A 23,444-nucleotide genomic window follows, 5' to 3' on the forward strand; every position below is an offset into this window, starting at 1 on the left:
TGGAATTTATGGTCTTAAATCTATCACATTATCCCCTCCATCCAATCTGCAGTTCAGTCTTCATGTGATGAACTGGTTTTCAATAAACTCTTTGCTGCGATCCATAGTTTACTGATTAAAATGTCCTTAGAGCAGGAAACTGGAATCACAGATTCATCAGGTCACATCAGTGCATTTAAGTAAAAGCAGACTCACTAAAGTGCTGATTGAAATTTCTGTGTTCTTTCCACGTTCTTTTAGTTTGGTAGATGGGTGAAAATTTGTGATCCTGTGTCTGTAGTGACAACCGAAATCAGGCTAGAAAGATAAGAAGTCTAAAAAATATGTTCTGGATACTTCTCCATTATCACTCTACAGGGACCTGCTGAAATGGTGTGAGCGAATCAGCGTCAACTTTGACTGCACCTCATCAGCTACAGCACAACATGTCTTCCTAGAGGTCAGTGAATTCGATTTATGAAAATGATCACATATGGATGTTTCATTCATACACATGCCAGACGATATTACCATAGAAACCAATACACGGTTGTAACCTCCAAGACTGATGATCCACGTATTCCAGAGCCAGCCTTGAAACACTTTTTTTTTTTTTTTTTATGCAGTGACTATGAAAATGAGAATATATCATTTACTGTGTAGTAACTGAATCGTAGGATGTTGTTCGCAATAGACATTTTGGATAGTTTCGGCATGAAAGGGACAGATGAGATGAACAAGAGTACTGGTGATCTTCCTACTTTGGCAGGACAAAATTGTCCCTGTTCCATAGCTATGTAGTTAGTTGTTTCTCTAACTACTTGGCTAAAATCATAGGAACACAGTTAACTAGATCGCTAACTACATGCGACATACAGTGGTGTGAAAACGTATTTGCCCCCTTCCTAATTTCCTCTTTCTTTTTTTTTTCTTTTTTTATATGTTTGTCACACTGAGATGTTTTAGATCACGAAACAAATTTTGATATTAGAAAAAGATAAGGCAAGTACATTTCTAAATGAGGGTGTTTTATCATTAAGGGAAAAAAAAGAAAAGAAAGAAACCCGTGTGGCCCTGTGTGGAAAAGGATTGCACCACCTTGTTTAATAATGAATTGGCTGTGATTAACCACATTTTTTATAAAGCGCTACTCTGTGAATTGAGTCATTTTCTGGTCTTTGTCTCCCTCAGGCTCTCGACTGCTTCACAGCTATGCTGTCTCATCCCGAAAGTAGGCTGCGAATGGCTGAGATCATTGGAAGCAAACTGAACATCTCCAGAGAGAAGGTATTTGAGTGAACAGTTTTATGGTAAATAAAAGCAGTTTGAAGCATATGTTTCGGATTTGGATAGAGGACCATTCTGATGCCACTGAAATCCAATTTAACTGTAATCTTGGTTTTTAATTTGTGGCATCTGCTTTTTTCCAGGCCCAGCACTTCTGTCAGATGTATCAGCCTGGCATCTTGCTAACTGAGCTGGAGGCCTCAGTGGGCAGAGTGACTCTGATTCGGAAACAGACTGAAGCAGTTCAGCTGAGTGTGTAAGTGGGATATCCTACTCTGGCAACTCCTTTCTATGTTTCCACGATATAAAGTGCTGTGACAAAGTATTTACCTTTTCTGATTTATTTTTGTCATGTTTCAGGTCATTAAACTGACTTTAATATTAGATGTAGATGACTTCTAAAAACAGCAAGATGCTGTATGTAAATGATGATTTTATTTATCAAAGGAAAAAAATGCTTGTTATTCATTAGTTCCTACTCAGATTGGCTGGATGCGACTTTGACTCGTTTTCCATTACGATCAAATACCACCTAATGTGTGTGGGGTGGTTATAGCAACATGGTCAAGTGTCCCGTGATGTAATTAGTCTGCGACTTGAACGCCATGACATAGGTGGACTTCCAGGTGATGTTATACCTGCTCGGTCTGTGGCTTTCTGTGAAACTTGGGGACCACGGCGATTTCCCTGTTGCCAGGTTTCAAAAGGTTTTGATTTTCATGAAGGAGATGCTTTCATGATTCATCAAGTGACTAGCTAATCCACTGATGTGATCATCCGAGATTGCTCGGGGCCCCAGTGGGATACGTACTAAAAAAGCTACCACCTAAGGGAAAACCGTGGTGAGCGACCAGAGTAGGTACAAATGGAAAAGTGACTGTAATCTCTCCAGGGTATCTTGAGACTGGTCCGGGGGGACATGTCTAGAACACCTCACCTAGAAGGCACCCAGGAGCCATCCTTGTCAGATGCCTGAACCACCTCACCTGGCTCCTTTCGATGTGGAGGAGTAGTAGCTCTACTCTGAGCCCCTCCCAGATGGCTGAGCTTCTCACCCTCAAAACTCAAAATTTCCACCGCTTGTACCACGGTGTTTTGGTTGCTACCCAGAGCTTAAGATCATAGGTGAAGGCAGGAACATAGATCGACCGGTAAATTGAGAGCTTTGATTTTTGATTTTGATTTTTTTTTTTTTTTTTTTTTTTTAAACTCACCTCTCTTTTCACCATGATGGACCGGTACAGGGTCCACATCACTGCAACCGCTGCATCAATCCATCTGTCAATCTCCCGCTCCCCTCACTCGTAAATAAGACCCAGAGATACTTAAACTCCTCTGCATCAAGTGGAGGGGAGTTTAATTCATCCCTCATCCAGAGTGGGTGCTGCACCCTTTTCTGGCTGAGGATCACGGCCTCAGACTTGGAAGTGCTAATTCACATTTCTGCCACTTCACACTCAAGCTGGAGGCCACCACCTTGAAACCAGCACAACCACATCCTCTGCGAAAAGTAGACACCCAAGACGGCAATGCAAACCAGGCTCTTGCAACAGTTATATAAGGGCCGAATGCAAAAGTGTAATATTTTTGCATCCACGTGTTTATGTGGGTGAACATTAAATTCAGTGTTGACACAAAAAGTGTTTTTGTTGTTTTTCTGCAATGTGCAAATATTAACTGTTAATGTGTTGTTTTAAACAGGGAGAACCACACATTTGCTGCTACACGACCATCTGCCGTGCTACTTGAACAACTGGCAGTGTGTGTGGCCAAGGGAGAGCCGGTTCTTCTGGTGGGGGAGACTGGAACTGGAAAGACCTCTACTGTACAACAACTAGCTAGAATCACAGGTGAGCTCAGGTTTGCGCAAAGATAAAACTTGGCTGTGGCTCACTGGTGGTTTGAACCCTCCCTCCCCCTGTCACTATGTCTTTAAACTCCAATTATCTCCATAAAGCTCTGTGAATGGTTCATCCTATTTGAAATATTTCCTGTTTGTTCAATCCAGGACACAGGCTGCGGGTTGTGAACATGAACCAGCAGAGTGATACCGCAGATCTGCTTGGAGGGTGAGTCACACAGCAAATGTGCATTAATTGCATAAAAATAATACTCTGTCACTAAAACTATATAGATAAGAACAGCAGTCAAGTGTTCGTGACAACTGGCAATGAGTCATTCACATTGTGGGAGCGACCGTGGCTCAGGGGGTTGGGAAGCTCATCTATGGCTGGAAGGTTGCCGGTTCGATCCCCCTGCTCTCTCTGTCCTGGTCATTGTGTCCTTGGGCAAGACACTTTACCCTACCGCCTACTGTTGTTGGCCAGAGGGGCCGATGGCGCGATATGGCAGCCTCGCTTCTGTCAGTCTGCCCCAGGGCAGCTGTGGCTACAACTGTAGCTGCCTCCACCAGTGAGTGAATGAATAATGGAATTGTAAAGCGCTTTGGGTGCCTAGAAACGCGCTATATAAATGCAATCCATTATTATTATTATTATTATTATTATTATTATTGTTATTATTATTATTATTGTTATTGCTTGGATAGCTCATTTCCCTTTCGTAAATGAAATCGTAATTTAAGAATGCAATATTTGTATTTACTCAGGTTATCGTTCTCTAATATTACATTTTTTTGAAGCTATGAAACATCCAAGTATTACAAATATGCTAAAAAAAGTCACGAAGTGGACAAATGTTTTATCATAGCACTGTAAATAGCTGCAATTCACAACAACAGTCATCTGATTAAGTCCCTCCAGTAGTTCTTCTACTGATCCATGAAGACTACTGATAGTGTCTTTGCATTATGTATGATGAAGAGTAACCGGCTCTTGACTGGAGTTGTAGAGGCATCTCAAAGTCTATTAATGCACACCCTACAGTGTGTCCTAGATACATCATCAATGATATAATGGGTTGTCACTGGGTCTTTCAGGACTGTTTGTACATCCTCACCCTGATGACCTAGCTAGCGTGGTTAGTCCCCAGCTTGTGTCTAAATAAATTGTGTTGTCCATGGGTCCTGCCTTTTCACACATATCTTGATAGCCTCTCAGGTAAGATGGCTCTCTTGCTGTGCAGTCCTCTGATCTCAAGTAACTTGACGACCTAGTAAATAGACTGGCTAGCAAAACCTTGACAGCTGACATCAATGGAGTAGCTCCTCATACTTGGCCCTCTTCCTCTCAAATACCTCTCCAATGCATTCTTCTAAGGGTACAGTCAGTTCCAGCAGGACCACCTGCCTCGATGATATGTCAGGCCTGGTTGTCACAACTACTGTGTCAGGGAGTTTGAGCTGTCTCCCTAGGTTAGCCTTCCAACTGCCAGGCCTGAGCTGTTGTCAGAAGTCCTCTTGTATCCTGTTTCTTTTTTCTCTAGCCTTGACAAAAACAATAGTGCTTTGTTGCCTAGTGTAACCTGTTGAGAGATCTGCTGATATCTTCTGTAATAACTCTCAGCACCTAGTCAGGGTGCCACTAATAACACCCTTCTCCCAGAGCTAACAGCTTAACACATGTGCTAATAATTTTCAGTTCTCTGCCGGGCCCCAGGAGGAAAGGTTGGTTAGGTTTGGGAGGGCATCGTTCACTCACTCAACCTTGATTTGAATTGACCTTCCAATAGTCCTGAACACAAGATGTTCTGGTCTATTGTCTGCGCCCATCTATTCCATATTCCTTGCTTTTCATCCCAACCATCCTGCATCCTTCTCCCCCCATGCTTGGATTTCTTTCTGGGCTAACTGACATGTTGAGTTCTTGGGGTGCTGCCAGGTCCTGCCCATCCTACTGCAACTGTCCCCACCAGCTGGCTGTGTCACAGCCACTTTTCCACCTGATCAGCACCCTCCTGAGCCCTCCACATCCAGCTTTTCCTCACCTCTATGCTAGCCAAAGACACTCTCTCTACAGCAACAGCACTTGCCTGAATATCCATGAATTCCTTCGAAAGGCTACTTGCAGTGTTAGACTGCAGGAAAAAACCCAACCCACCTGTGCAGGATCTTGATAATCTTCTCAAAGGCCCCCACCACAATGGTGGGACATGGTAAACCACCAGTGGAAAGTGGAGTTACGGCGGGATGCCATGCTTATACATCCAGGCCTTGCCTCTTAATTGGCTTCCCAGGTATTGATTGAATTTGGACTTCTCCTAGTACATATGTTGCCCTTCTGCACAACTAGAGATCAGAACCTGGTTGTCATAAAGTCCATCTATACCCAGTTGATCAGGTGTTTGAGACCTTGATGGATCTATTTTATCCCAGGAGTCAATATTGTGATCACTGTCAGATTGTCCATGAAAGCCCTCATTGGGGGCCCAAAGTGGGGCCAAGCATATTCATGGTCAAAATAAACAAAATCTCTGAGAGGGTACACCCAATGATTATTCCCTAATCTAGCACATAGAAAGCAGATGTTACTGGTCCAGCTGTCTTTACTGTAACTGAAGCAGCTGTAATAGTCCAAAATTTGGTTTCTGATCTTGTCTTGAATATGTGTTGAATGAGTGTGCTTTCCACCAGTTTGTGTGAGACTGTCCCATGAGCATTGGCAAGGTCAAATCGCAGAACTGCAAGGTCAGCATTTCCCTCCTGGATAAGCTAAATGACATTTCCTGTCTGATCGATGATCTAATACCCATGGAGCGCTGAAGCAGTGTCGATATATGGATTGCTTAAAAGGGATTCTATGTATCTGGCAACAAAGCTAAAGAATGTCTTCCCCTCAAAGTCGAGGAGTGAGGCGATTCCAAATTGTTCAGTGACATCTTCTTCATATTTCCACTGCTGTGCAACTTTTCCTATCCTCCAGCTAACCTTGATGGAGTCTGGGGCACTTGATGTAGACAATGTAGGAGACTCCACTTGGACCTGGTGCTGAGGTACTTCTACTTGCCTTGACAACCTGCTTGACCTCTCTCAGGTTTGGCTTCTTGAAGTGGAATGTCACTATGGGTTATTGCAGGTTATCAAGGAAAAAACTGGATGGACTAGAGCTTAAATCAGTGTCATATTCTCAATACGAATGGATATATCAATCTTTTAGTTGTAGCAAAGAACAAAACCCAAATTGTGAAAATAAAAAAATAAATCTTTTCCACTGGTTTTAAGTCATTCTTTTGGTAACACTTTGGTGCCAAACTCTATTAAGTAGTAAAAAACCCCAAAACGTCCCAGTAATTTCTTTTGATGATTTCTTCTTAGCTTAAACTTTTTTCTTTTTTTTTCTTTTAAATAACAGGTACAAGCCAGTGGACATAAAGCAGATCCTGCTCCCTCTGCGTGAGGCCTTTGAGGACCTGTTCTCCCAGACATACTCGAGAAAGCAGAACCTGACCTTCCTCGGACACGTGCAAACCTGCTTCAGAGGCAAGCGTTGGCAGGATCTGCTTAAACTCATGGACCACGTCTGCAAGTCTGCTCTCACTAAGGAGCTGCAAGAGAAATCAGATGGTAGTGCTTCAGAATTACTACATGGTTACACCGGCTGTGTTAGAGTAAAACACTGACGTTTTCCTGTGTGTGCGTGTTTGTGTCCGTGCAGCTGCTTTGTTGCAGGAGCAGTGGGAGGCACTGGCTTCAAAACTTAATCAGACCCAGCAGCAGATTAGGGCCTGTGAGACAGCCATGGTCTTTGCCTTTGTGGAGGTAAAGACTTAAAAAAATAACCCCACATATGTTCCTGGATCCGAGCGTGGTAACCCTTACCTGTGTGTTTTGCTTTATAGGGAACATTAGCTCAGGCAGTGAAGAAGGGCCACTGGATCCTGCTGGATGAGATCAACTTGGCAGCAGCAGAGACCCTCGAGTGTCTGAGTGGACTTCTTGAGGGCAACACCAGATCTCTAGTACTGCTGGATCGTGGAGACACCGGTGAGGACTGCCATTACCTTGCCCCCTTTTGAAAGCCTTCATTAAATACTTCCAAAGCTAGAACTCTGTAATTTTTTGTTTGTTTTTTTTGAGTAGAGCCCCTAGTACGCCACCCAGACTTCCGGCTTTTTGCCTGTATGAACCCAGCTACTGATGTTGGGAAGAGGAACCTGCCTCTGGGCCTCAGAAACAGGTGAGACTATGCAGCGCTGCAGACTACGCAAGAAGCTTTATGCCACAGGCATAATGCTCGACTGATCGAAAAGTATTTGTTTTTATATATTATATGTATATTTCTATACAAATATTTTTAAATCTAAGTAAGCATGTGTATGTTTTTGATCAAATGTTCTATATTCCTTCCTTTATTATACGAGAATTAATTCCAAAATGGGAACAATGCTTCACTTCTAAAGCTCTGTATGTATGTATCGCTTAGGTTTACTGAGCTGTATGTGGAGGAGCTGGAGAATGAAGCTGACCTGAGGATCCTGATTTCAGATTACCTCAAGTGCTTAAATCCACATCGAAGTGTCATCAGTGGCATTATAAGGTTTGCTTTTATAAATGCTTGAACTTTTAAAAGATCGTTTTTTAAAGACGTTGCTGAACGAGTGTATTTCTTTTGTACACCATCCAACAATATACCTTCTTTGTTGATGCTTTGTAGACTCGAATAGGTAGAGTGTAGTTTCAAGAGCGTGTTTGCCTTTTGTGTTTTTGGTGCAGTCATCAAACAAACATCCTTACTCATTTTGGGTTAGTTACTTTCATCATAATCAAATTGTGCCATAGATGCTTGCGTTACAAGCTTGCTGTTACATTTTATTGTTGTTTTTTCACCCTCGGTCCTTCTGACACTTTTAGCTTTAGGATAGGATATATATGTAAGTGTGTGTGAGCTGTAGGTTTACACTACCTTCTGAATGGCTTATTTGTCAAATGTATTTCTTTGCAGCTTTTACCTGACAGTACGAAAGGAAGCAAGCTCACGTCTGGTGGATGGGAGGGGCCACAGACCCCACTACAGTCTGCGGACTCTGTGCAGGGCCCTGAAGTATGTGGCGCTAAACCCCTGTAACAACGTGCAGCGCTCACTTTATGAGGTGGGAACCAGATCTCTTATTTATAAGTAGTCATATTGAGAATGGTCGGTTTTGTTTAATGCCCTGTGTTTCTAATCATCATTATTATTATTTTAGTATTTGAAGGTTTGATGTTTTTGTACTTGTTATACCTGTTCTTCAACTACGTCTTGTGTGCAGGGGTTCTGCCTGAGCTTCCTCACTCAGCTGGACAGAAACTCCCACCCTGTGGTCCAGAAACTGGTGTGTCAGCACATCCTGATGGGAAACATAAAGTGTCTGAAACAAGTAAGATCTCATCAGAGGTGCTTTAAAAAAATAATGAGAAAACCCCAAAAAGTGTTTTATGCATACACACACAATCTTAGATGAAGATACCACAAACCAAAGACGTTATCACTTTCAACACACTTCATATGTGCTCTTTCTCTTTTCTAATAAGCTTTCAATGTGAAAAATGTTTCATTTTTCAGCATGAGCTAAAATGGATTTTAAAGTTCTGAACAGTGACTTGTTGTAGCTCATGAGGTAGAGCAGGCCATCTACTAAGTAGAAGCTTTGTGGTTTGATCCCTGATACAAGACATGCATGCCAAATATCTTTGGGCAAGATATGAACGTGTGAATGTTAGATAGATTAGGCTCATAGCAAAAAGTGCTTGTGTGAATGGCTGAATGAGGCAAGTTGTATAAAACACTTTGAGTGCTCAGAGTAGAAAAGTGCTACCATTTACCAGTTTAGGGCAAAGTGATACGGAGGTATAATATATTATTATATGCAACCTTTCTTTGTGTGCTGTGTTTCCTACAGTCCATCCCGGCACCCTCAGGCCGACCCTGTGTTGAAATGGAAGGCTATTGGGTTTCCCAGGGGGAGATGGAACCAGGTCTCGACCCCAGCTACATTCTCACTCCCTCAGTCAAGCTGAACCTTCGCGACCTTGCCAGAGTGGTGTCTGCAGGGTGAGCTATCACCCAATCTGACCCCTTGTACACTGTTCCCCCCTGAATCAATGGTTTCATCTATAAATCTCTAGATATTCATGTTGACAGAGCTAATTCAGGCCCTTCAGTAAAGGATGCACCAGAGTGCATCAGGACAAATCTGTGGTTGGACTGAATTGCCCTGCAGTCAGTGGCCTACCAAACAGGAGGCTTTGATGTTTTTTATAACAGTGGAAAGAAAGAGCTGTGATTCAGCCATCAGCTTTCCTGTGTTTCTCCAAAGGGATACATTTGTCTATTCCTTTCTGCTCCTACGCAACATTAACATGCCAGACTTAAATGTGAATGGTGAGGACATCACTTCTTACTTTTAGAATTTTGGGGCCAGTGCATATCACAACTATAAAGATTTTTGAGTTGAAAATCATACCAGTTTGTTACAGGCTTTAAATGTGAACAATATGTGTGCAACAGGAGGCGGCCAGTAGTTGGTAGTGTTGCCTCACAGCACAAAGTTCCTGAGTCTGACTCCATCTTCTTCAATGTATTCTGTTGTCACAAACAGAAAAGGTTCAAAGCATTTTGTTTGGTTTTGTTTATAACTCAGATATCCTTCACCACTTAGCTGCTCTTAAGGTTAATTTCATACAGTCAGGAAATAACGTCACGAATGTTGCTTTGGCTTTACAGGACTCACCCAGTGCTGATCCAGGGAGAGACATCTGTGGGGAAGACCAGTTTGATCAGGTGGCTCGCTGCTGCCACCGGGAACCAGTGTGTGAGAATCAACAACCATGAGCACACCGATGTCCAGGAGTACATTGGCTGTTACTCATCAGATGACCGGGGCAAGCTGGTGTTTAAAGAGGGTATGAGCATTTAAAATAGTGTTACATGACTCCTGGGGCTTTTCTCTAGGGAATCAGCTTTTTCATTCTCCCCGTGCCTGCATGGTTTTTGTCTAGTTACTCAAGCTTCCTCGTGCAGTCCAAACACATGCATGTAGGTTTAAATGGGGATTCTTAATTGGCTGAGACTATGGGACAGAAGGAGCTTAAAGTGAGCAGAATAAAGCACTGTATAGATAAATGCGACTTGTAATGGTCAGTAAGACTAGGAAAGATAAACGCCTATCGATTCTGTTTCCTGTCCCAATGGCAGTGTTTTGTGCAAAAAAAAAAAAAGAAGCTGCATTATGTTGTCCTGTAAAGAGTAACCCACAGCAATGAAGAGTGAAGCAGCCATGTGACTTGCAAAAGAGAAACAAATCAATGCATTGAAAACTTGAAAGATTTTCTCTGTATGTAAATACCCAGTTTTTTAAGTAAGGCTTAATAAAATGAAGTGTGAACGAAAAACAAACAACACTTATAGTTTCATAATTTAAAACTATATTTATTGTAAAATGGAAGAAAGGTAACAGATGTTGAAATTGAGACATTTATATACTTTGTCATTTTGAATCTGATGGAAGCAACATGTAAAAGGGAAAAAACTGAAACGAGGTAACAAAAGACTGTAAATTTGTGCAACACGTGTGAGGTTGGACTGTATCCAGAGGCTTACTATAGATCTTCCCTCAAGACCTCCTCTGAAAAAGCTGAATAATGTAAATAAAAATCAAGACTTTCTATTTCACAAAGCATCCAAACCATTTGGGAAACTGTCAGAGAATAAAAATTGCTAATAAATGAGAATCACAGTTAATTACCTTAACTGCTAATGTGAAGTAGCTCAGCCCCAGTCCACATGGCTAATTTTATTTGTCTTTGATTAAGGCGTTCTTATTGATGCTATGAGGAAAGGCTACTGGATCATCCTAGATGAGCTGAACCTGGCCCCCACTGATGTTCTGGAGGCCCTCAACAGATTGTTGGACGACAACAGAGAACTCTTTGTGGCTGAAACTCAGGAAGTCATCAGTGCTCACCCCAGGTTCATGCTGTTTGCTACCCAGAATCCCCCTGGTCTCTACGGTGGTAGAAAGGTATAGCATTCCTTTAGCTTAGGAAGATGGATAAAGTAGCTGTGAAGTGAAATATTATTTGGATAGAAATCATGAAGATTTTACATGATCATAAAGGTACGGACAGGCCTTTTTATGGAAAAAAAACACACACACACACACACAAAAAAGTTGGCAGAACGTGTGTATTCATTATATATATATATATATATATTAATTCTATGCAACACTATCTAGGTGCTCTCCAGGGCTTTTAGGAATCGCTTTGTGGAGCTACACTTTGATGAGCTTCCCAGTGCAGAGCTGGAGATCATCCTTCATCAGAGGTGCAGCCTTCCCCCATCTTACTGCACCAAGCTAGTGAAAGTCATGCAAGACCTTCAGGTAAGTGTTGCACTGTCTCTCGCATCTACTCGTATCTTTCTATTACTTGCCTGTTCTCGTTGATCCTGACTAATTGTTCTACAGTCCTTGCGCAAAGGATCCTCAGTGTTTGCAGGCAAACAGGGCTTCATCACCCTTAGAGATCTTTTCCGTTGGGCGGACCGCTACAGGCTGGAGGAACAGGCAGAGGCCTCTCGGGACTGGCTGCAGCATTTAGCAGATGATGGTGAGGCTCATTAAACAACCCGTTAAATCACTTCCACACAGAGACCCTAAATTGAAATTTTCCCTCCCCGACAGGGTATATGCTTCTGGCAGGACGTGTGAGAAAACCTGAAGAAGAGGTCATCATCCTGTCCATCCTGGAGAAGCACTTCAAACGAACGGTGAACCCGGAATATCTGTTCTCTCAGAAACAGGTTGCCAGCCAGTTCAGTGAGTCAAACGTATTTCATGACATTTTCATCCACAATGATGATACTTTCCTTACTTTGCACTAGTATTTAATGAGTGTTTAGTCTGCTTACATTACTTTAATGATAGCAGCACTCAAGTTGCATGCACTTTCTCTCAGGTTTCAATGTTAACTGTTAACATTTTAGTTGACATGGAATACTTAACATTGCTGATTTTATCTGTTTGTAAAAACAATGGCAGGTGTCACTGTAATATACACTTGCTTAAAATCTGCAGCATCTGCTTCATGCACTGACATTTAGAATTCAGATACAGTGAACAGAGTTAAGTATGATGTTGAAAGCCTGTAACCAGTATTCTGTACATGGGTGGAGTACATGGGTAGCGCCAAATCACAGCAACCGCTGCCTTGAGGCGACTACTGTTGTACTGTGCTTATTATATTAGAATACAAAAAAGTCGTTTTAACTAAGCTCGTGATCAACACAGTGTTGTGTTGTTTGATGATCTCAACAGGTCCCTTCATCGACAGCATTGCTGGAGTCCCAGAGGAGTTCCGACATGTGGTGTGGACACAGGACATGAGGAGACTGGCTGTGCTCCTCGGGCGAGCGCTGCGATTTGGCGAGTCTGTCCTGCTTGTAGGAAACACAGGGTAATATTAAGATATTATTCTTAATATCTGGGAAGTAATGAAATACTTTAACTCTAATTGAGTATAATTTTTAGGTATCTGTACTAGAGTATTTTTTTTTTTCTGACAACCTTTTACTTTTACACTCTATATTTTTAACTTCCTAGGACCTGGCGTCCACATATGTGGACATCACATTTTGGGTTATCTAGACCAAAATACTAAACTCTCAGGAGGTTAAATAAATATCTGAACTTTCTACTCAAATTTTCAAAACAGACTTGTTATATTCGCTTGAACAAATTTGAGGGGACTTGTTATTTCACATCCCTATGGGCCTAATACACGAAAGATGATCCTATTTTCATATTGCGAAGTGTGGTGTATAACAACCAAAGGTAGACTAATCGTGTTATTTAAAAGACTCTACTGTGATGGATTCAAAGTACAGACTAGTGTGTGGCTGTGGGGCCCATGGTCATAATTTGATATACATCAGGTGTAGCAGAGATGACGATGCTTTGATTAATTCACTGAATTCAACCTTCATACAAACTTTATAGTCTATAATATAAAGAAAGATAAACAGTGTACTCATAGTGTAGAGGATGGAAATAACTTGTGATTCTTTTCCCCATGCTGAGCCACTAGAACCGGTTTTAGGGTTCTCACGTATGCTTTCCATTAGATGATATACCGACATACCAGGTAGTTTTTGAACTCCAAGTAAATTGAGTCAGTCTGAAAGTGCAACTCCAGTCAGTCTCTGTTCCTACACTTCAGTGCTTTCTATCTTACATTCACACACATTCATCCACTGAACACATTGGGGAGCATCTTGGGGGTTCAGGATCTTGATTGATCAGCTCTAACTCCTGAGCTATAGCAACCCCATAATGTACAGATTTGTGAGAGTCATGTCTTCATGTTTACTGTGCATATACGTTTTTTTTTATACATAAATGTCTAATGTCATGTGTTTTGTATGTGCTCCTGCTCCTTCACCAGATGTGGAAAGACCACCATCTGTCAGCTGTTTGCTGCTTTGGCTGGACAGAAGTTCTTTTCAGTCAACTGTCACCTCCACATGGAGACATCTGATTTCCTGGGAGGACTCCGGCCTGTCAGACATACACATCAGGTAGTGATAAGTCCTCACTGGGGCCGCTAGTGATATTCAAAATGTGGAGGAAAATATGTTCTCCACAGTACTGAAAGTTGTTCATCTCATTCAAAAAGTGGAAAGATTCTTGCCCCCATCATGTCAACTGGGGTGGGGTGGGCGGGTTAGTTAGTTAACTTAGAAAGTTAACTACATATTTCTATATATATTATTATACATCTGTGATGCATTTCTGTAAATTCTTATTATTAAATTGGACTTGTGTTGATGTTGATACATTATAAAGAAAATCCTGGTTAGTAGTGTAGAAGCACAAACTTCTAAACTAAACTAAATATTTGTGCATGTCTGTAGAATGACGGGGAGGACGGCAGACTGTTTGAGTGGCATGATGGGCCCTTGGTACAAGCCATGAAGGAGGGAAGTGTCTTCCTCATGGATGAAATCTCATTGGCAGACGACTCTGTCCTAGAGAGACTCAACAGGTACCCACACAAAATATACATGTTCCATATCTACGCTTATCTTGAGGGTCAACAACCCTGCAGCTTAAGAAAGTAAAATAAAAGAAGAAAACTGTTTAGATGCTTTAGAAAACAGAAAAACTGTACAGTAGTATTTTGCAGTATTTTGTTCTGAATGTTATACATGCTGCAAATTGAAGTTTACCTAGTTATCAGTATTTTTTTTTTCTGCCACTGAAAAGTTGCTATATAGGAGGCTGTTTGTACTTAACACATTAACTTAAACAATTAAACAAAAAACCTTATCAAGTGGCCCAAAATGCTTTGTGAAAATTAGAGTTAGCAAGATCATAACAGAATAAATATGTCTTTATTATACTGATAGAATAGTGATATGTTGGGATCTTGGGTATTTTCACAAATAGCATTAATATTATACCTTAATCAGAATCAGAAAGACTTTAATTATCCCCAAGAGGCAATTAAGATACAACAGAGCAGCATGACGTTGAAGATAAGGACAGGGCATAAGCAGGCAATAAGAGTGAGATAAATACACACAGAATATACAGTATATACACAGTTTTAAAATTACACAGTTTTGAAATTAAAGTGACTGAAAGGTGAATAAAGTGTTGGTAGTATAAGAAGAGTGTAGTTTATGTTTCTGGTGTGGGAAATGATCTTATCGGCTGGAGTTAGAAAGCAGAGTGGCTTTGGGGACAAAGGTGGCTCTCCTCCTCTCAGTCCTGCAGGAAATGCAGTGGAGGCGTCGCCCAGAGGGGAGCCATTGAAATGCGGGGTGAAGAATATGAGAGGGGTCGTTGATGATTTTGGCTGCCTGTCTAAGGGCCTGTTGGCTGAAAACCTGTGCCAGCGTTCTGACAGGCAGGCCAATGATTTTAGAGCACACTGATGCAGTGTGCTGCAGTCTGTTCCTGTTCTGAAGGCTGAGGGAGGGGAACCAGCAGGTGATGGAGAAGGCCATGATGCTTTCCAGGAAGGCATAGTAAAAAGTCATCATGATGGGTGTGCTGACTCCAAAGGAGTTGAGTTTCCTAAGGAGGTATAGCCGTTGGTGGCACCTCCTGAGAATCTCCTCTGTGTTAGCAGAGAATTTCAGGAGGTTGTCAAAGATGGTTCCCAGGTATTTGTACTCCTCAACTACCTCCACTGGTTTCCCGTGGATGGTGGTGGTGACTGAAGCAGCCAGATCCCTCTGCCTACTGGAGAAGGTCACCACCATCTCTTTGGTTTTGCTCACGTTCAGTTTAAGTTTGGAGCTGTCACACCACTCTACAAACTCCTGAAGAGTGGGCCCGTGGTGTTGTGAGGGGCCTGACAGCAGTGACAGGAGAACTGTGTCGTCAGCATATTTCACCAGGTGACAGTTGGGCTGTGTGGATCTGCAGTCATCGCTGTAGAGGATGAAGAGCAGGGGGAGAGCACACAGCCCTGGGGGGAGCCAGTGGAGGTGGAACAGAAACCGAAAGAGAGTTGTTGACCCAAGCTTTCTGAGTCCTGTTGGTCAAAGAGTCTTAAGTTAACATTGTTAACATACAACCTTAAGTTGTATTTGCACTCGATTGCTTGTAGTTGTAGCGTTCACTTGTTTGGTACATAAGAAAAGTTATGTCTTGATGCACGCTCAGTCATCCAGGTAAGGAAATGAACAGAATTGACTTTTTGGAATGTGAAAAGTTCCTCTGAGCGTAAACTTGCCAACATTTAATTTTAAAAACACTGCACAAGCTTTGACCTTTGATAGTGTGTTTGTTTGCTACCAGTGTTCTGGAGACGGAGAAGTCCCTTGTATTGGCAGAGAAGGGCAGCGGAGATCGTGGTGACGTGGAGCTGATAAAAGCAGCTGCAAATTTCCGTCTGGTCGCCACCATGAACCCTGGAGGAGACTTTGGCAAGAAAGAGGTGATGAAATGATGCAAAATGGTACAAGCTACTGTTTTTCCTATAGGGAAGTTTTTGTTAGACTTTGATGCTGCACAAAATAGCTGCTTCCACATTTATAATAGAACAAAAACAAAGAAGACACAAACAAACCACGTGAACTGTTGCAAGTCACAGCCCCAGAAAACACGCATTTAACATTTTAAACCTACCACACATATTTTATGCAGCATTACACTGCACAAAATATCTGAATATTGCAGAAATTAGACCTGTTGTACAGATCTGTCACACACATTAAACTTTGCCTTTTATTGTACATTGCACATATTATACCTAGAGTGGCTGGTGAAACACAAAGTCATGATAATGGACTTATTTATGTGCTGAAGGTGTGAGATGGAACTTTACATTGGTGTTATCTGATTATACTTGTGCATGTATGTTTCTTCACAGCTCTCTCCAGCCTTACGAAATCGTTTCACAGAGATCTGGTGCCCTCAGACCAACAATCGCAGTGACCTGGTTAAGATCATCCAACACAACTTGCGCTCAGGCCTCTCTCTTGATGGTAACCCATTTACAGTTCGCCGGGTTTAAAATGACCAAGTGCATAGTTTAAAAAGCGTTTGACTTTTATGTTATGAACCATGTATGATGTTTTTTAGTTTCCTTTTATTTATTTTTTAATAACTTCAGTTTTATTCTTCTGGTTTGTTCCCACAATTCCACATTGTTACCAGCAGTAGCACCATTTAAAAAAAGACAGCTGTAATACACACTTTGTTGAGCAGTATAACAGGTGTAGTTAGAGCCTCGAGTCTAGAACATGGGAGACTATTTAGCATTTAAAGAGATACCCGTTTCTCAGAAGTTTGAGACTAAAGAAGAGCTAAAAACCAGAGTGAATATCGAGTTGTGTAGCAGATGTGGAATTTCCATAGTGTGCTGTTGCCACTGAGTTCTCATTAGAGGTTATGTTAAACAAGGTGATAATTAAAATGATTGATTTCAATGTGAATATAACTTTTTAATTGAACACAGGTGGGGATGTTGCAGAGCTAATGCTGGACTTCATCGAGTGGCTCACACAGCAAGACTTTGGCCGCCGCTGCATCCTGAGTGTTAGAGACATTCTTTCATGGGTCAACTTCCTCAATGCTATGTGCGAGCGGGATGAAGATAGCTTCATGACCATGGGAGCTATTGAAGACGAAGATGAAGCCGAGTGGGACCTGCGTCTGGACACTGTTACTGCCTTCATCCACGCTGCTTGCCTCGTTTATATCGATGGCATTGGCTCAGGTGAGCTGACGGCTTATGTTTAAATTCCACTGAAAGTTTGGCACTGAAAGAAATTGTTGGTAGATCTATTCTGGCTTCTTTGCAGGGACCACAGCCTCCTGTGCAGACGGTGTCCTCCTTGCTCGTCGTCTGTGCTTGAGCTTCCTGCAGCAGAGACTAAGCAAGATGACCAAGCTGGACCAGGATGTAATGGATGCCCTGAGAGTGTATGACAGCAATTTGCCACGGGAGCCTCAGTGGGGAGAAGATTTCTTTGGCATTGATCCCTTCTACATCGCATTAGGTATACATTTAGTGAATCCTTAATGTACTATTAAGGAATCACCGGGCTAGAATAGCCTGGACATATCCACACCATTTTTTAATTTTATTAATCATTAACAGTGTTGGGAAAAGTGTGTCATCTAATTCAAGCTGAGTTTGTAGTGCAATAAAGTTCAGTACAGCGTGATGCAGTAGCTCTATGTCCACCCATAGAGGGCTAGTTGCCCGCTCTAGAACAGCTGCTTTATTCCGAGATGTGGATCCTGTTCTGCACCACTTCTACAAAGACTTTCTTTACATGAAACTACACATGCTCATGTATACTACCGGTCAAAAGTTTTAGAACACCCCATTTTTCCAGTTTTTTTTATTGAAAATGATGCCGCTTTGATGTCTCACTGCACTCTGAAATGAAAGAATAGTACAAATAAGCGATTGGAGGAATCAATTTATAGACCAAAATGTATTCTAAACTTTTGACTCATCAAAGTAACCACTTTTGGCAGATATAACAGCTGAAAGCATTCTTTCTACAATAAAAACCAGTAGAAGTTCTTCCCATATCTGTTGCAGAAGTTCCCATAAATGTGTAGCACTTGTAGGTTTCTTTGCTTTCACTCTTCTGTCCAGTTCATCTCAAACCATCTCCATGGGGTTTAAGTCTGGAGACTGTGCTGGTCACTCCATGTTTTCAAGCTTACCATCTTGTTCTTTTTCCTGAGGCAGTTCTGGCATAGCTTGGACAATGCAAGCTGTTAACTCCCAGAAACTTGTCCTCTGATTCAGTTATGTCTTTGGGTCTGTCAAACCTCTTCCTGTCAGAGTTTGTTTTTGAGTGCCTTTTAATGGTGAAGGAAACTGTACTCACTGACACCTTGACTTTGTTTGCAGTTTCTCTGTAGGAAACACCTACATTTATAAGTGTTATGATGGACTGACTGTCTTCCATTTTTGTATCATTCTGAAATGTACATCATTTTACACTTTTGGGTATCCTTACCTCTTTATTTAACCTCTGGCAGTTAGTTCACCACTTACCTTTGTACCATTTCAAGCTATTCATTTGACTTGAATGACTTGAATTGTAATAAATAACTAGAATAACTTTTTGACCGATAGTGTACAGTGGACCTGTCTTCCATGATAACACACATACAACTGTTTAAGTGCTTGTGATGAGTTCACTGATGTTTGCGTAATGTCTTATAATGCCTTTGTTTCCAGGGGCTCACACCGAGAGCCGTAACCTGTCAAACTACGCCATTGCAGCAGGCACCACTGCAGTGAATGCTCAGAGGATTCTGCGGGCACTGAAGCTGCAGAGGCCTGTGCTACTCGAGGGCTCACCTGGCGTGGGAAAAACCAGCCTGGTGGCTGCACTAGCAAAAGCTTCTGGAAACCATCTGGTCAGAATCAACCTGTCGGAGCAAACGGTAAATTGACATGCTCAGCACTGTGCTCTGAACTCGACTCTAAAGCCTCTGGTAATGATGACATACACTCTCTGCAGGATGTCACCGATTTATTTGGGACAGATCTCCCAGTGGAGGGTGGGAAGGGAGGAGAGTTTGCATGGCGCGATGGCCCCCTTTTGGCTGCTTTGAAGGCAGGGCACTGGGTGGTACTGGACGAGGTAGGGATCACTCTTCTGACACTCTTGCAGTTTTGTACACTGATTTTATAGTTTTGCTCTAACGTTTTTCAAACTCCAAACAATCTGATTAGACTGATCAGCTGTATTATTGGTGTTTTTCCATCATAGTTGAACTTGGCCTCTCAGTCAGTGCTGGAAGGCCTGAATGCCTGCTTTGATCACCGAGCAGAGATCTACATTCCAGAACTGGCCATGAGCTTTCAGGTACAGCATGACAAGACGAAGATCTTTGGATGCCAGAACCCTTTCACTCAAGGTGGCGGGCGTAAGGGGCTGCCCAAATCCTTCCTCAACAGATTCACTCAGGTAAGACCTGATTAAGGGTTTTTGTTTTTTTATTTATTTTTTTATTTTCATAGAAAAGCTTTTATAGGCGGTAGAATAGTCTTAATAGACAGTTATTTAGTTGACCAGATCCACTTAAAAATTAAGAGTAAGATTTTTATAATGTGCTTGTTGCAGGGGATAAAAGAAGACTTGGTGTGTCAGGTTTCAGCTATTTTTTATTTGTGAATAATTTCAGTCACTGTGATTGCTTATCACACCATAAACATGTGAAAACTACAGTGGTGACATCTGTGCCTGTTCAGAAAAGTTGTGTAGTTGTGCAAAAATAATGTAGGCAGTTTTTGTAAAACACTCCAATTCTACAAAGTAACCTTAAAATGACCTCTGAACTATGATGGATCAGCCAGATGAGCTACTCCATCATTCATATTCTGGTTGCTGTTTTTCATGAACTCTTATCTGGCCCTGTCTTCCCAGGTTTTTGTGGACCAGCTCACCAGCAAGGACATGGAGTTCATAGGAGACTTGATTTTTCCCAGTATCGACAAGGAAATTGTTATCAAAATGGTCGAATTCAGTAACAGGGTATGCTTTTCTCTTTTCCTTTATTTTGTTGGTTTCTGTTAGGTTTTCCGCACATTTATTATATCTACTTACTTCATTGATGCTAGAACATGGTTGGACTCACTTTGCCTCAAAACTAGATTCATTTTTGTGTGGCATAGATTTAAAAAGGCGCTGGAAACATTCCTTAGAGTTTCCGGTCCATATTGGTATAATAGCATCACACAGTTGGTTGTTATTTGTCGGTTGCACATCCATGAAGCGAATCTGCCGTTCCACCACATCCCAAAGACGCTGTATTGGATTGACAGTGTAGCCTATTTGAGCACAGCAAACTCGTTCTCATGGTCAAACAATTAGTTTGTAGTGATTTGAGCTTTGCAACTTGATGTGTTACTTGGCTAGAAGCAACCCTTAGAATATGTGTCCACTGTGGACAGAGACCATTGTCTCGTTCATCAACAACAGTCAGGTAGGCTTGGCATGTGAACAATGGTCAGTTGGTACTAAAGCACCCAAAGCGTAGGTCAAAAAACATCTCCATGCTGTTACCCTGCCACCAGCAGGGTGCCATTGATAAGCTAGCATGGATCCATGCTTATATTTTGTCTATGCCAAAATCCATCAGTGCATTTCTTCAGGCTTTAAGGGAAAAGTGGGCTAATTGCTTGCTAAAAGACATGATGACCTAATGAAAGTTTGCTCAAATGAACCTGACCTGTTCTGCTGAAACCAGGATTGCACTGTCTGGCAGTAATTTCCTGCACGCTTTCTTTTTAGAGGACACCCTGCAGTAAGTGTCACCACATCAATACGTTCCCTCCATCCAGTCCGCTTTACTGAGTGCTCAGGGTTCCAGGCTTGTGTGGAGGTTTACATTTCAACAGAATTATCTAAAGCATACCGCCATGAAAACCTAGACAAACTGATCTGCTGAATTCTTTTCTGAATTGGATGTTGTCGTCCAGTTTTGAGAATTTCAAACTCCAAAACCATTTTTGTCTCTGTGAAATATCAAGTAACATAAACAAGCCTCCTGTTATGTTAGAGTTATATGACATGGATCTCTGACATGACAGAGTGTTAGGTATAATGCATCACCAGACCAGAGAAAACGCCATCCGTGATGGACTGAAAATCCTATTTTACACCTTGGTCACCAGGTGCTAGTGTGGGTCGCGTTTTTCAGTTGCTTACTCTGCATCATAGCGCCAGGTTGGAAAGCATGTAAAGCTGGTTTTATGGTCCCACAAAGGTAACGTGTTCACTGTCCGCTCCACTTCAGGGGGTGCCCGTCTGCCAGCAGTGAGCTCTATTGCCAGATAGAGGCATTGTCCAAAGTATGGGTCTTCACCAGATGCTTACGTCAACTTGGCAGTGGCTAAACTGCTCACTCCTACATGAGTTGATCCCTTTTAACAACCAAGTAAACTCTTTAAAGAGTGTGCTGTTGCTGGGTCTTGTCATCAACATTTACACACTGACAGTCCATGGATAGTGCACCCAATTCACATTGGGTGATTCCAGTTCATTTACCATTCATCATTTAACCTCATTATTTAAACTTTGGCTATTTTTAATGCACAAAAGCATTAATGTATGTGCACTGTATGTAACAAAATATAAAGAAAAGCATGAAGGGTACTTTTTTATTTTAATGCATTTTTTTAATGTGTTCTCTCCACAGCTTGTCCAGGAAGTGTGTAAAGACAGACATTGGGGTCAGAAAGGAAGTCCCTGGGAGTTCAACCTGCGTGACTTGTTCCGTTGGTGTCAACTTATGCAGGCTGACCAAGCACCTGGATTTTTTAACCCAGGCCAGCATGTGGCATTGGTGTATGCTGACAGAATGAGAACAGAGTCTGATAAAGCTCAGGTAAACTGTTTTACCAGCTTTTTCATAGCCGGCTAAGTATGTGAATGACAGTTTGACATACAGTTTAAGTGCACTTTCCTTATCAGATCTGTAGTCAATTTAGAATCGCAAAACATTGCTTCCTCGTCTGAAGACATGCAAACTCCATTGTCATAAGCCAAGTGTACTGAAACTGTAACTTTGGACTTTTCAATCTGTTAAATGTGGTGTTCTACAAGGGTTTGTGTTTAGCCCACTACAAGTTTGAATTTCCTCTTATTGAAATATCTCGATATCCTACGGACTACAACAGTTTGACTTCCTATAAGGAGAGAAAAGAACATTAAATCGCTATTGGAATACCTCCACTGTGATTTTATCAGAAGCTTAAAACCAAGTTGGCTGGCTTGGTGATATTCATGTCAGGAGGGGCTAGGACTGTTCTCCAATATGGCAGGACTTTCACTGCAAAAACCTCTTATCAGAAGCATGTTGGAAACTGTGCTGCTGGTGGCTGAACTGAGTTGTGCACACCTCAGTTATTGGGTACTGGGAGTCAGTTATACTTTAGTTCATGACCAGTGGCAATACTGAACCTCCTCCTGTGCCGTATAGGTGCTGTCTGTGTTCAGGAAGGTGTTTGTGGAGGACTTTGAGCCTTACTGCGGCCCCAGAGAGTTCCACATCACTCCATTCAACCTACAGGTTTGTTGATTTGTCAAAACCATAAAACTTGTTTTATTGTTTTATTTCATTTCAAATCATAGTTTGCAAATTACCCTCCAATCATTTGCTGTTGCAGGTGGGCTACTCTGTGCTGCATCGCAGTGGTGGAGCCAATGTGGCTCCAGACACACCGCTGTCCATCACACATCAGTGCTTAAGGCCTCTGGAGTCCCTGATGAAGTGTGTGGAGATGGGCTGGATGACCATACTGGTCGGCCCCACAGCAAGTGGAAAGACCAGCCTGGTGAGACTGCTCTCTCTACTGACTGGACATCGCCTCAGAATCATGGCCATGAACAGTGCCATGGACACCACAGAGCTACTGGGAGGCTTTGAGCAGGTGACACTGAGAACTCAGGTCTTTGTTTATAACCTGAAAATAGCAGACCACGTCAACCTGCGGTCTTTCCCTTTTTTCCTCATTGCAGGTGGATATCATGCGCCCGTGGCAGCAAGTTCTGGAGAGTGTAGATTACATAGTTGCCATGGTAATAAGGCGTGGATTGATGTCACTTGATGGTGGCATCCAGGACACAGAGTTCTTGCTGCAGACATGGGGCCTGTTCTGCCATTGGCTGAAGCAGGAAGGACTGCAAAGAACTGGAGGAACAATCAACTCTGAGGCACTGAACAAGCTGGAGGTTATCATCCTCCTGCTGCAGAAACTCAACACCAAGCTCAAAGTGTTCACTGGTAACAACCAATTATTGAGTACAGAC

The 23,444-nt window shown here is 42.1% G+C and overlaps 1 protein-coding gene across 2 annotated transcripts in view; it reads left to right on the forward strand.

Annotated features, from left to right (window-relative positions):
• Positions 1–23,444, forward strand: part of mdn1 (midasin AAA ATPase 1) — a 55,652-nt gene that overhangs the window by 5,564 nt on the left and 26,644 nt on the right. For both annotated transcript variants that reach the window (XM_084952295.1, XM_084952296.1), the window contains exons 11-43: positions 358–439; positions 1,171–1,266; positions 1,410–1,522; positions 2,968–3,116; positions 3,275–3,335; positions 6,516–6,727; positions 6,819–6,922; positions 7,003–7,147; positions 7,244–7,340; positions 7,587–7,700; positions 8,106–8,253; positions 8,413–8,520; positions 9,043–9,194; positions 9,867–10,045; positions 10,955–11,163; positions 11,380–11,526; positions 11,611–11,752; positions 11,827–11,961; positions 12,460–12,598; positions 13,586–13,718; positions 14,055–14,185; positions 15,952–16,090; positions 16,526–16,640; positions 17,114–17,374; positions 17,460–17,657; positions 18,863–19,071; positions 19,149–19,271; positions 19,401–19,598; positions 20,058–20,165; positions 21,832–22,020; positions 22,615–22,704; positions 22,802–23,065; positions 23,154–23,418. In XM_084952295.1, the coding sequence (XP_084808421.1) occupies positions 358–439; positions 1,171–1,266; positions 1,410–1,522; positions 2,968–3,116; positions 3,275–3,335; positions 6,516–6,727; positions 6,819–6,922; positions 7,003–7,147; positions 7,244–7,340; positions 7,587–7,700; positions 8,106–8,253; positions 8,413–8,520; positions 9,043–9,194; positions 9,867–10,045; positions 10,955–11,163; positions 11,380–11,526; positions 11,611–11,752; positions 11,827–11,961; positions 12,460–12,598; positions 13,586–13,718; positions 14,055–14,185; positions 15,952–16,090; positions 16,526–16,640; positions 17,114–17,374; positions 17,460–17,657; positions 18,863–19,071; positions 19,149–19,271; positions 19,401–19,598; positions 20,058–20,165; positions 21,832–22,020; positions 22,615–22,704; positions 22,802–23,065; positions 23,154–23,418 (4,955 nt within the window). The remainder of the gene's footprint in view (positions 1–357; positions 440–1,170; positions 1,267–1,409; positions 1,523–2,967; positions 3,117–3,274; positions 3,336–6,515; positions 6,728–6,818; positions 6,923–7,002; positions 7,148–7,243; positions 7,341–7,586; positions 7,701–8,105; positions 8,254–8,412; positions 8,521–9,042; positions 9,195–9,866; positions 10,046–10,954; positions 11,164–11,379; positions 11,527–11,610; positions 11,753–11,826; positions 11,962–12,459; positions 12,599–13,585; positions 13,719–14,054; positions 14,186–15,951; positions 16,091–16,525; positions 16,641–17,113; positions 17,375–17,459; positions 17,658–18,862; positions 19,072–19,148; positions 19,272–19,400; positions 19,599–20,057; positions 20,166–21,831; positions 22,021–22,614; positions 22,705–22,801; positions 23,066–23,153; positions 23,419–23,444) is intronic.

Source organism: Perissodus microlepis, chromosome 15 (assembly GCF_051167445.1).
Source record: "Perissodus microlepis isolate ML-2025 ecotype Zambia chromosome 15, ASM5116744v1, whole genome shotgun sequence".
Classification (NCBI taxonomy): Eukaryota; Metazoa; Chordata; class Actinopteri; order Cichliformes; family Cichlidae; genus Perissodus; species Perissodus microlepis.